General features: G+C 58.4%; 1 protein-coding gene across 1 annotated transcript; it reads left to right on the top strand.

Annotated features, from left to right (window-relative positions):
• Positions 1-5,007: 5,007 nt before the first annotated feature.
• LOC109256005 (3-galactosyl-N-acetylglucosaminide 4-alpha-L-fucosyltransferase FUT3) lies at positions 5,008-11,270 on the top strand. Its single transcript, XM_019430926.2, has 2 exons — positions 5,008-6,150; positions 9,743-11,270. Exon 2 carries the CDS (start codon positions 9,755-9,757, stop codon positions 10,904-10,906), a length of 1,152 nt encoding a protein of 383 aa, XP_019286471.1. The 5' UTR covers positions 5,008-6,150; positions 9,743-9,754; the 3' UTR covers positions 10,907-11,270.
• Positions 11,271-12,728: the final 1,458 nt, after the last annotated feature.

Below are 12,728 nucleotides of genomic sequence, written 5' to 3'. Positions count from 1 at the left end.
TAAAAGGGCCCTTTGTTCCCCAGCCCCCAGTATTCCCTGGAATTTTCTGTCTCCTGACACCGGGCGGCAGGGATGCACCTAGGCACTATTGTTTCTTCGCGCACGGTTTTGCAACGGCTTTTTTCCACTCGACAATAGAGGGCCCCACAGCTTTTATTTCCAGAAATCGGAAAATGAAGCGTGTCCAGCCCCCGCCTCCTCACCCACCGCACGCTGAAATTTAAGCCACGTGAACCGGGAAGGCCAGGGTGCCAGAGGAGGGCGCAGCCCGACGGGCCGGGGGGCCGGGGTGCAGAAAGGCGGAGGGGGGTGGGCAGCACAGGGATGCCAGGTTTCTGTCACCTTGCACTCCCCCCGCCCCCGCAGAGCAGCTCCCAGCACCTGACAATGGGCAGGAGGAGGCTGCGTTCTTGAGAATATCATCGGAGGGGGAAACTGAGGTCCAGAAAGGGCCAGGGGCCCAGGCCTGGGGGTTTCCAGCCCCTGCCTGCAATTCTGCCCCCGCAGGGACCCTTGAGGATCGCAGGAGGGTGATGGTGGTGTGCCAGCCCACCTGAAGAGGGTGCCCGGGTTGCTTCCTTTTGCAAAGAAGATAACTAAAGCCCAGAGAGGTGATGTAACTCACCAAAGGTCACACAGCTGCCAGAGGCCAAAGTCTGTTCCCCGAGGGACGCCTGGGCGGCTCAGTCGGTTGGGCATCCGACTTTGGCTCAGGTCATGATCTCATGGCTTGTGAGTTCGAGCCCCGCGTCAGGCTCTGTGCTGACAGCTTGGAGCCTGGAGCCTGCTTGGGATTCGGTGTCTCCCTCTCTCTCTCTCTGCCCCTTCCCTGCTCATGCTCTGTCTCTCTCTCTCAATAATAATAAATAAATTAATTAATTAAAACATTAAAAAAAAGAAAAAAACGAAGTCTGTTCTCCAAAGCTCTTGTGGTCAAGAGCTCTGAGGTCGGACAGACAGGTCTACCACTTAGGAGCTACAGGTGGATTCGGACTTTAAATGGGGGCTTCCAGAACATCCCAGAACATTCTAGCGTTGGGGGAAATTGCTGCTGTCCAGAGAGAGCAAGAGCCAAGGGAGACAGGGTGGCTTTTTTTGTTTGTTTTTTGTTTGGGGGGGGATTTTTGGTTGAGGGGGAAAAGGTAAACCCTGGGCACTTTCTGAGCCTCGGTTTCCCTGTCTGCACAGTGGGCACTTGGGAATCCTTGGCAGTGCCTTCGACTGGGGCCAGGTGAGGGGATAAAGGGACACTGATGGGTGAGGGTATGGGGGCCCTGGGGGACCTCTGCCAAGCCCGCCGGTAACCCCAGGGCTGCTCGCCTGCCACCCACATTCCACGCCTGGGGCCGCCCTCCTCACTCGCTGGCCGCAAGCCAGGGTACCTGGGAGGCCAGCCCAGGGCATCCTTGCAGGCGGGGGCAGGGCCGGTCCCTGGGGTGGGGGGCACAGGCTGGAGCCTAGGGACCCCTTCGTCCCTGGGGCCACTGCCTCCAATTGAACTGATGTGTGGGAGCTGAACATCTCCCTCTTTCTGGAATTTTCTCTAAGCCTCAGAGGGGAACCTTACTTGGGCCCCAGCCACCTGGGCCAGTATCAGGGGAGGTGCCCCCGTCATACCCAAGCACCACGCCTGCAACCCCCATCACCTTCTCATGTGGCTCAGATCACACATCCCAGGCCAAGGGGGCCCCCACCAGCCACCCTTGGCTCACAGCCCTCAAGCCCCCGGGGAAAGAAATTTCCAGCCGGCTGGCAACTCCGTCACCCACCCCGCCTAGGGAGCAAGGCGCTGGGGGGTCCGATGCAGGCAGAGACACCAGTTGGGGGGTACAGACAGCCCCGCCTCATCCCACACACCCGTGCCAGCTTGTCCTGAGCCTGAAGGAGGGGGTCCCCCCAGTCTGGGCTCTGGGACCAGTTTCCTTCCTAGGGAGGCCTGCCCAGGCTAGGCAAGCCTTGCCCAGGGAGGGTCAGGAGATCTCTCAGGCCACACAGCAAGTTCAGGATAAGCACCAGCTCCCTCTGGCTTTGGGCAGGAGGGGGTCCTCTGACCCCAGGAGCTGGTGTTCGGTCCAGCTGCATATCCTGAGGCCCATAGGTTCAAATCCCAGCCCCACATCTGACTTCCCAGCCTTGTGACACAGGCAATAAAAATATCAATAGAGTGTGAAATAAAATTATAGGCAGAACAGGTGGCTTGAGGCTGTAAAAGTAAATGAAAAGAGGGAGAGTGGCCAAAGGCTCCCGGAAGCAGGTTGAGAAGGAAGAGGGTGAGGGCAGGGTAGGGTGTTCCGAGCGGGAGGAACCAGGGCAAAGGACACTGAGCCAAATGTGCACGGCGGCTGCCAAGGACGACCACTGTGCCAGCTGGGGTGGTTTGGGAGGTGACCTGTCCCCGACCCCTGTGACACCCAGGGGTTTCCTTTCCGGCCCCTGCGGAATGGCAGGACTCAGAGGGAGGGGTGGGCAGAATTGTAGTGACCAGGAGCCGCCCAGGCCTCCCATGAACCCCAGTCACCAACTTCCCCTGCTCTGTGGCTGGGGTGCCTGAAGTCAGGGGCTCAGCCTGGCTACAGTCACTGACCCCAGGAGCACCTCCAGCCTCCTGTTGCCTGCTGGGGTGCCCAGGGAGGCAGCTTCTGGGGGCTGGTGCGTGGAAAATCTCCGTCAGCACCCCTCCTGCTCCAGTCTGCACCCCACCCATGACTTAGTGACTGACGTCTAGAGCCCAGGTGGACCACAGGGGTCTTGGGGTCCTGGGGCAGAGTTGTGTGTGGGACCCTCTGTGGAGAGCGTCTATCTGTGGACTGCCTCCATCCACCTCGCTGGCCACTGGTGACAAGAGCATCTGAACCAGGGGGCCCAGAAGCAGGTGGGAGGGGAGTGGCGGGGAGGACCGCCCGCGGGACAGGAGCAGCAGGGAGGACCTCCATCGGGCTGCCGTCCCAGCCCATCAGGAGCTTCAGGCGGAGGCGTCTCGAACCTCGCTGGCCCGGTCCCGGGGGCAGACAAGGCTGCTCCTGGCTCCTCTAGGGCATCTCACAGTGTCTGATCAGTGACTTCCACAGCAGAGCCACCCTGCTTGGATCCTCCCCTAGATGGGGTGCTCCTTCCTTCCGGAGACAGTGACGGCGAGCACCGCCGGCGATGCTGGCACATGCCCACACGCCCAGTGTGCCCGAGGAGGGACAGCGAGGCTCTGAGAGGGGCAGCGCCCCGTCCCAGATCCCTCGGTGGCTGAAAGGCAAGACCAGGGCTCCCACCCAACACCGTTACAGACCTACGCAGCCAAGCGTCGATCGCAAATGTGGAACAGACGGGACCTTATGGCCCCCCACTAGACACCTGCCTTGGGGGGGTCTATTTTTCATTTTTTTCAGAAGATTGTATTTTTAAGTAATCTCCACCCACCGTGTGGCTTGAACTCACAAACCTGAGATCAAGAGTCATGTGTCCTACCGACTGGGCCAGCCAGGCACCCCCCGCCCCAGGGTTTAAACCCTTGAGATACAACTGTTTTCTTTGTGGTTTTTTTAAAGTGTTTATTTGTTTTGAGAGAGAGAGCAAGTGGGAGAGGGAGGGAAGGAGGGAGGGAGAGAGAGAGAGAGAGAGAGAGAGAGAGGATCCCAAGCAGGTTTCACACCGTCAGTGAAAAGTCCAATGCGGGGCTCGATCCCACGAACCGTGAGATCACCACCTGAGCCGAAACCAAGAGTCGGAGGCTTAACCGACTGAGCCCCCCAGGCGCCCCTGCAACCTGATTTCTGACTCTGTCTTCAAGCTTGTCTTGTTCTTCCGGCTTTTGTGTCCTCCTGGCCTGGCTCTCAGCCCAGCAGGGAAAGCAGCACAGTGTGGCCAAAGCTATGACGGGGAACATCGGCAGCGGCGGGAGCCAGAAGCAGGATGTGACCCGGCTGGGAGGGCAGGGGGAGGCAATCCAGGGAGGCTCCCTGGAGGACAGATCGGCCCCGCAGCCTGCAGGACGACTAGGCTGTAACAAGGTGGCAGGGAGCACAACTCTGCTTCCGGCAGATCAGCATGAGTCACCGGCGGCTCCTTAGCGCATTTGAGATTCTAAGTGACTAGGACGAGGACTGCTCCTCGGGCCCTCGGTCTCCCCGTCAGCAGCGTGGCTCTGGGAAGGCTGAGGTGTCACCCTATCAAGGCTTGGCCGTGGTCCCAGTACACGGTGACATTAAGACCGAAAGCTCCGTGAGTTATATCTTAATAAGTCACCAAATACTTCAGGAGTAGATTTGGGTCGGCCTCCTCTGTAAACGCCCGGCCCTGCGCGGCCTCCAGCCTCCCAAACGTCCACCGGCCCCACTGGCCCAGGATGGCTAGACATTTGGATGACAACACTCCAGGCAGTAGGAAGCTGCCTCATGGAAACGATGTCTCCTCTGGACGCAGGGAAGGGATGACACCTGAGAGGCAGACCTCAGGCCTTGACCAGCCTGCAGCAGCCTCCTCCCTGCGGTCTCCCTGCCTCCTCTCTCCCCTGTGTGTCGAGCACTGCCTGGCTGACCATGGCCACAACACGGCTCCGTGTGGCCTGGCCTCCGCACCAGCTCTGGCCTCCCCTCCTGCTCGGGAAGACCCAGCCTTACTGAATCCCTCCATTCCTCTGTTCCTTGCTGCCTCGGGGCCTTTGCACAGGCTGTTCCTCTGCCCAGAAAGCTCTTCCCTCCTTTTTACAAAAAGAACTTCTAAGGGGCTTTAGGTCACAGCTCACACATCCAGGAAGGCCAGACTAGCCCCATCTTCCTCACTGGTTGCAAGTTATAGTTTTATGCTGGCTTACGATTTCCTTATGGCTTTGTTTTTCGGGTTTTTTGTTTTTTGTTTTTTTTTTTTTTAACCCGCTTGCTTCCTGCAATATCCCTGGGGCCTGGAATGTAGCCAGAAGTCAAGAAATGTTCATTGAAGGGCTAAACATAGGAGTGGGATGTGGGGGAACTAATGGGTAGCTGGACATTCTGCTCACCTGCCCCTCTCCACCCTCTAGGGAACCCCTGCCCACCCCTGGACAGAACCCACTTCTAGAACCCGTGATTTAGGTCAGCCTTTTCCCTTGAAGGATGGGCCCACTGCATGCCCAAAGCCACACAAGCCTCGGGGCCACCGGTGAGGCCAGGCAGTGACTCTAGTCCCCAACTTCTAATACCATCCGTGATAGGATCTTAAGGGGAATTCAACTCTTCATGTTCCCGGACCCGATTCCGATGTGGGGGTGGGGTTCCCACACACATAACACCAGGCAGTTCTCAGAGAATCCAATTCAATTCCAACACCATCCGCCCAGGGACAGCATCAGATCCCACAAAGTTAGGGGCTCACGGCTCCAAGCCTGCCCCGCCCCCACCCCACCCCCCAACTTCAGGTACCAGCCACAAGCCCAGGCCATTACCTGTGTTTCTGACGTACCAGCTAGAGACGAGTTTCCAAGGACCCGCTCCTAAGGTTTCATTAATTTGCTAAAGCGGCTCACAGAACTCGAGAAAACATTTAACGTTTACCCGATCATTAAAGGATATGATAAAGGGTATGAATCAAGAGCCAGGTGGACAGAGGCACAAGGCAAGGTACCAGGGAGGGCTTAGGGTTTCTTTGCCCTTCCAGGCAAGCCACACTGGGCCTATGTCCACCTTCGTACCAACCTGGAAGTTTTCCGAACCCTGTCCTTCTTTATACACAGGCACAATAGCCTTAGTCATGGGGCGCAGGCTGATTCAACCTCCTGGCACAAGGCTCCCACCCTTGGGTGGGTCCAAAAGTCATCTCATGGAAGGATAAGACACCCATTTCACTTTTATGGCCCCGAAACATTTTCAGGAACCACGGATGAAGACCAACTATATCGGAGAAATCAATTTGGGTCGTTTGAATGACCAAATATATGTGCAGTCCTTATCAATCATTGTGTCACAGCCAAGTTCAGGGGAGTCCCACGGTTCGCTGTTTGGCGATGGCCTGGCTCCTGGGACGGGGCACCCCGGGTCACCTGATGAGAGCTCTGGGGGTTGGGCTGAGCCGTGCTGCCGTGACAAGTATATTTCCTTCTCCTCCCTGGCGTCTAATCCACACCCTGAGGAACCAGCTCTCCTCAGTCCTCAAATTCCTGGTCAGCTGCTAGCCACCCCTCCCCAGGTAAGGCCTCTTGGGGCAAATTTAACCCCTGCCGGAATGCATCGGATGCCCCCCTGGGTGAGGCCTGCTGGCTGCCCTCCTGGGGCCTTCCAGAGTCCAGGGGGGCCTGCGGTGGGGTGGTGGGGTGGGGCACCTGAACTTCCGAGGTAGGTGCCAGGCCTCGCCAGACCTCAGAGCCCCCTGCACCCTGGCCTCCATTGGTAACCTCGAGCCCTTTGGAGTTCCAGACCTGGGACTCTCTCTGGCCTGTCTGGTGGGAAAAGGACTTACAATGCAGGGAAGTTTAGGGCTGGGTTTTCATTTGGTTCCTTTCTTTTCTTTCTTTCTTTCTTTGTGGTTTTTGTTTGCTCGCTTTTTGTTTTGTTTTGTTTTTTGCCGATCTGTGTGGCTTCATAGCACAAGGGCATTTTTCATTCTGTTTCCAAGAAAAAAATATCTTGGGTTCAGTTTGGGTGGGAACCCCCCGTCTCCCCCCACCAAATCTGTGCTCCTTCAAGGTCATTGCCAAGGACCTCCTGTCTCCCAGGAGGGGTGCCACACACCCAGGGCCCATACTGAAAAACACCGGCTATATTCACTTTCACTACATTTCTACATATTAACCTTTGGTGCGGGGCCAGAAGCCCTGAGACGCACGGCAGCATATGGGCAAAGCTCTGTCCCTTTCCCAGTCCTGTCTCGGCTATCTCCTGAAAAGCCTGTGTGCTGGGTTCCCTTCCAGAAGTGTTGGCACGAATACGTGATTCTGCACTCCACTCCTTTCCATCATTCAAGGCCACCTGCCGGGTGCTACATGCTACCCCGACAGCTTTACCCCCTCTGCCCGGGAGCACTGGCCTGCCAGCCACCGAGGACATTTTCTGAAACAGCTTCATTGATCTATAATTCACACCCAGTACGATCCACCCATCTGAGGTGTACAATTCAATAGTTAACGTCATTTTAAGACTTTTTTTTAATGTTTATTTATTATTGAGAGAGAGAGAGAGAAAGACAGAGTGCTAGTGGGGGAGGGGCAGCGCGAGCGAGGAAGACACAGAATCCAAAGCAGGCTCCAGGCTCTGAGCTCTCAGCACAGAGGCCGATGCACGAACCGAAGCACGAACCGTGAGATCATGACCTGAGCTAAAGTCCGATGTTTGAGCCACTCAAGAACCCCCCCCCCCCCACCAGATGTTACATTTTAAAATAGGGGCGCCTGGGTGGTTCTGTCTGTTAAGGGTCCCTGTCTCTCTCTCTCTCTCTCTCTCTCTCTCTCTCCCTCAAAAATAAATAAACAAACATTAAAATGTAACATTGCCTGTCAAAATGTTACATCATGTTAGAAATTGTGGCAAAAGGTACCTGACACAAAATTTGCTGTTTTAACCATTTTCACAACGGCAGTGCAGCCAACACATCGATTTACACAACTTTTTTGTCACTCCAAATAGAAACTCTATCCCAGGTAGCAAAGACTCCGGGCTCCCTTTCCACCCTCCCAAACCCCTGGTAATCTTTAATCTCCTTTCTGTCCCTCTCAATTTGCCTATTCTCCATGTTTCGTGGACGTAGGATGGCGGGCGGAATCTATGTCCGGCTTCTCTTACAAGAGAAGGGCAGTGCCCTCAAGGTTCGTGACACTACAGGCAGGTATCGGAATATCCTTCCTTTTGAGACTGACATTCCCTGGTGAGGATGGGCCTCATTTTGTGTACCCATTCGTCCCTCAGAGAACATTTGGGCTGTTTCCAAATTATGGTGTTGGTGAGTCATGCTGTTAGGAGTACAGGTGTACAAATATTTGAGTCCCTGCTTTAAGTTCTTTTTTGCAGACCGCAGGGAGTAGGACTGCTGGCTGAGCGGCAACGGAGCTGCTGTGCTACATGCGTAATTTTGTTTTACATTGTTTAATGTTTGTTTATTTTTGGAGGAGCGAGACAGAGCAGGAGCGGGGGAGGGGCAGCGAGAGAGGGAGACACAGGATCCGAAAGACGCTCCAAGCTCCCAGCTGTCAGCACAGAGCCCAGCACCGGGCTTGAACTCACCAACCGGGAGATCATGACCTGAGCTGAAGTCGGGTGCTTAACCGACAGAGCCAGCCACCCGGGCGCCCCCGGAATTTTTTTTTAATTTTCTACCAGCTGTATTAAAAAGAGTAGAGAGACCAGGGGCGCCTGGGTGGCTCAGTCCGTTGGGCGTCTGACTTAGCCTCAGGTCACGATCTCACGGTTCACAGGTTCAAGCCCTGCCGTCCGGCTCTGTGCCCACAGCTCGGAGCCTGGAGCCTGCTTTGGATTCTGTCTCTCCCTCTCTCTCTACCCCTCCCCTGCTCACGCTCTGTGTCTCTCTGTCTCTCAATAATAAATCAACGTTAAATAATAAATAAATAAGCATTTTTTTAAAGATTTTTAAAAATCATCTCTGCACACAACACGGGGCTCGAACGCACAACCCTGAGATCAAGAGTCGCCTGCTCTACTAACCGAGCCAGCCAGGCACCCCTACTTGCTGTTTTGAAGCAGTTTTTGACTCACTTTTTCAACTGAAATTAGCGTTAAAGACTCTGTTCCTCAGACACAGCGGCCACATTTCAAAGGCTCCATAGCATTACGGGGCTGGTGGCCACTGGATCAGAGACTGCAAACACAGAGCGTTGCCCCGGTGGCAGAGGGCCCTGCTGACAGTGCCCGATGTGTGGACAGAGTGGGGGACGCGTTGCGGGTTATGTCGAGAGGGAGAGTCTGGGCCCTGGGTCATGATGGCTGTGGCTCAGTGTACTTGGGCGAGACATGCATGGGTCTCTCGAAGCCTCAGTTTTCTCATCTAAAACGGGGGACGGGAGGGGCTGGGCTGCAGGAGGCTGCTGGGGCAGAGACAAGGTTCTAGATTTCTGCTCCAGCGGTTGGGGTCTGGGGTCTGCGGTCTGGGAGGACTTTGTGACCACAGGCGGGCACAGGAGGCATCCGGGAATGCAGGGACGCGGGCGGCACCACCCAGCACGGGACCAGAGGGGCTACCTTGGAGAAACACTGAGTAAATCCAACATGAGGCTCACACCGGCACCTCTAACCACTTCCTTTGCTCTCCCCACAAACCGGCCAGGCTCCCGTTCACGGCAGACCTCAGGATTGGCTGTTGCTTTGTCCAGGAGCCAGGAACGCCCTGTGCCCGAAGCTCTACTCTACCTGGTGAGCTCTCGCCTGACCTTCAAACCCAAGCCCTTCGTACCCCTCCTGGACAGATCCCCGGGTTCAAGCCTCCACTCCAGGGCACTGGGGAAGAGGCTGGGACACTATGGGAAGGGCAGGGTCAAGGTGGGACCCGAGGGCCCTTGGGACCAATGCCACCTCCCTGGGGACCCCTCCCCACATAGGTTGTGCGGCCAGGTGGCTGGAGACACTGGGCTCAGGGCCAGGCGCTCTCTGCCGGGACACCAGCGATGCCACTGTCTCCCTCTGAGTCACCTGGCCTCAGTTTCCTCAACCGCAGAATACAGCTGACAGCAGTGCCAGCCTCAGGACTCACGTACGTCACCTGGCTGACACGTTGGTAACCCACGATTGTCTCCTTTGTTATCAACGATGCCGTCTCCACTCCCCCTTCCTCCCAGCTGCTCTGACCCATGGATGCACTCGGCTGGACCAAGACCCGACGGCCCTGGCAACAGTGTCTCCTCGGGCTGCTGCTGCAACTGTTTCTGGCTCTGTGCTTCTTCTCTTACCTGCGAGTGTCCCAGGACACGCCCTTGTGGTCCGCCAGGTCGGGGGCCGATGCGGCAGAAGCTCTCGACGCGGCTCCCAAGGGGTCCTCAGGGACGGTGTCCTGCCAGGGGGCGCCCTGCCCGACCCCCCCCGGGTCCTCTGCCCGCCCGCCCCTGGTGCTCCTGCTGTGGACATGGCCATTCAACCACCCCGTGCCTCTGTCCCGCTGCTCGGAGCTGTGGCCGGGCACGGCCGACTGCCGGCTGACGGCGGACCGCAGCGCGTACCCTCAGGCGGACGCGGTGCTGGTGCATCACCGCGAGGTCAGCTACGACCCGAGGAAGCAGCTCCCCACGTCCCCACGGCCGCCGGGCCAGCGCTGGGTCTGGTACAGCATGGAATCGCCCAGCCACTGCGCGCAACTGAAGGCCCTGGATGGATACTTCAACCTCACCATGTCCTACCGCAGAGACTCGGACATCTTCACACCCTATGGCTGGCTGGAGCCGTGGCCCGGCCAGCCGGCCTCCACGGTGGTCAACGTCTCGGCCAAGACGGAGCTGGTGGCCTGGGTGGTGTCCAACTGGAGGGAAGACTCAGCCAGGGTGCGTTACTACCACCTGCTGAAAGCTCACGTCCAAGTGGACGTGTACGGGCGCTCCCACAAGCCGCTGCCGGAGAAGGCCATGGCCCAGCAGCTGTCCCGGTACAAGTTTTACCTGGCTTTCGAGAACTCCTTGCACCCCGACTACATCACCGAGAAGCTGTGGCGGAATGCCCTAGAAGCCTGGGCCGTGCCCGTGGTGCTGGGCCCCAGCAGGAGTGACTACGAACAGTTCCTGCCCCCCGACGCCTTCATCCACGTCCACGACTTCCAGAGCGCCGAGGAACTGGGCCGGTACCTGCAGGCGCTGGACAAGGACCACGCCCGCTACCTGAGCTACTTCCGCTGGAGGGAGACGCTGCGGCCTCGGTTATTCAGTTGGGCCCTGATGTTCTGCAAGGCCTGCTGGCGGCTGCAGCAGGACTCCACCTACCAGACCGTGCCCAGCATAGCTGCCTGGTTCACGTGAGCTGGCCGGGCCGGGGCGGGGGCCGCCCCACACCACACCCCTGGGGACACACCTGCCGGGACGCGGGTGGCCGGGGAGCTCGCTTAGCTGGGGCTTCACCCGCTGGCCACCTCTGCTGCCAGGAGACCGGCCCTGGCCACCTTACCTGCCAGGGGCCTCCCGGCCGGGGAGTCTCACCCACTTGCGAGGAGCCTCACCCGCTGGGGACCCCACCCCACGAAGGCACTCAGGCCCTGGGGAACCGGCCTGGGGGTCCCACCCATTGGACGCGGTTCTGCTGGGTTTGCTTGTGGTTACCCTGGCTGTTGTTAACCGCCTGTGGGGTGGCAGGTGGGCAATATTGTCACCCGTCTCCAGATGGGAATGTTCCCAGGAAAACCGAGGTCTTCTCCCTTCTTTTACAACAGCGGCTCTCACACCAGGGTGGCTCTGCCCTCCAGGGCACACTCGGCCAGGTGCCGTGAGGCTTCTGGCTGTCACAGCTGGAGATGGGGCGATAGCCTCGAGTGGGTGGGGGGCCACGGATGCTGTGCAACAGCCTAGGGTGCCCAGGACGTCCCCCACAACCACGAATGGCCTGGTCCCGGATGTCAAAAGATGGAAAAGCCCCCGAGGTCAAGCCCATTAGGCAGTGGGGAGTGGGGACCAGGCTGCCTGGGGGTCACTGGGGGCCAGGGGCTCTCCGGCGGAGGGGGGAGGGGCGGGTGTGGTGCTGTGCGAGTAGTCGGGCGGGCTTGTGTGACATGTGGCGACCATGCGGGGCGGGGAGCGTGACCATTGGCATAAGTGTCCCCGCTGTGTGTGGGCGAAAGCCAGACCCCATGTGCTTTACAGATGAGCGGTGACCTTGAGGTGTCCCTCGTAGCGTGCAGTTTTGACCGTGACGACCGAACGCGTGTGCGTGGGCCGGGCGTCTGTGAGTGATCTGCTCTGCCGAGCCCCATGTAGGTGCCCAGTCTCCGTGTGTGTGTGTGTGTGTGTGTGTGCACTACAGGGAACCCGGCCCCAGGGATCCGTGGGGGCCGCCGGGTATGTGTTCCAATTCTCTGGTGGTCTGGGCCAGCGCCCTGTGGTTGGGATTCTGGAACTGAGTGGGAGATGAGGAACCGAGGTGCCAGGACGTCCTGACAGGATGCACACACTCGCCCCTCCATCCACACGCACGCGCGTGCACACACACACACACACACACACACGGTCATCGGGCTTCAGGGGCCACAGACCTGGGCTCCAAGGTCGATTTTCCCACTGTGGATCCTGGGCTGAGCACCTTCTGTCTCTGTGGCTCAAGGCCATCTGGGATGGGGAAACTGAGGCTTGGCTTCTGCTTCAAGCAGATAGGGACCCCGGCTGCTTCTCTGCCACGGCTGAGCCGAGTCAGCCCAAACTAACAGGAATCCACCACCCCAAACCTCAGAGCCAGAAGACTGCACGGGTGGGCGGGGACCCCATCCAGCCTCAGCTCTGAGACTTCCTTCCAGGCAGACCACCCATGGGCTGGGGCCTGGCTGCCCGCCCTGCCCACGGGGCCCCTGGCAGTCCTGCCCGTTAGCTGCCTTCGGTGTGGCCAGCTGCAGCTGGCGACCCGGGCAGCAGGGAACTAGGGATGTTCCTGCTGGGCTGGATGAACCTTCCTGGGGCACCTTCTGATTTGGTCCCTCCAGCTTCGGGATACGGGACTGGGTCTGGGAGGGACACGGTGTTAGAAGGCGGTCCTGCGCTCTGCTGTGCGGGAGAGGACAGGGCCCGTCTTGGGGAAGAGTGAAGGAGGGAAGGGGCTGTGCCCTAGGGAGCCTCGGTGGAGCTGGGGGTGAGGGAAGAG

This window comes from Panthera pardus, unplaced genomic scaffold (genome assembly GCF_024362965.1).
Source record: "Panthera pardus isolate Hobbes unplaced genomic scaffold, ASM2436296v1 HiC_scaffold_8, whole genome shotgun sequence".
NCBI lineage: Eukaryota > Metazoa > Chordata > Mammalia > Carnivora > Felidae > Panthera > Panthera pardus.
Note: the sequence above shows the minus strand (reverse complement) of the source record. Positions and strands in the feature narration are given on the sequence as shown.

What these genes read in the sequence shown, in the direction of transcription:
- LOC109256005 (XM_019430926.2), top strand. Translation starts at nt 9,755, where the DNA reads ATGGATGCACTCGGCTGGACCAAGACCCGACGGCCCTGGCAACAGTGT.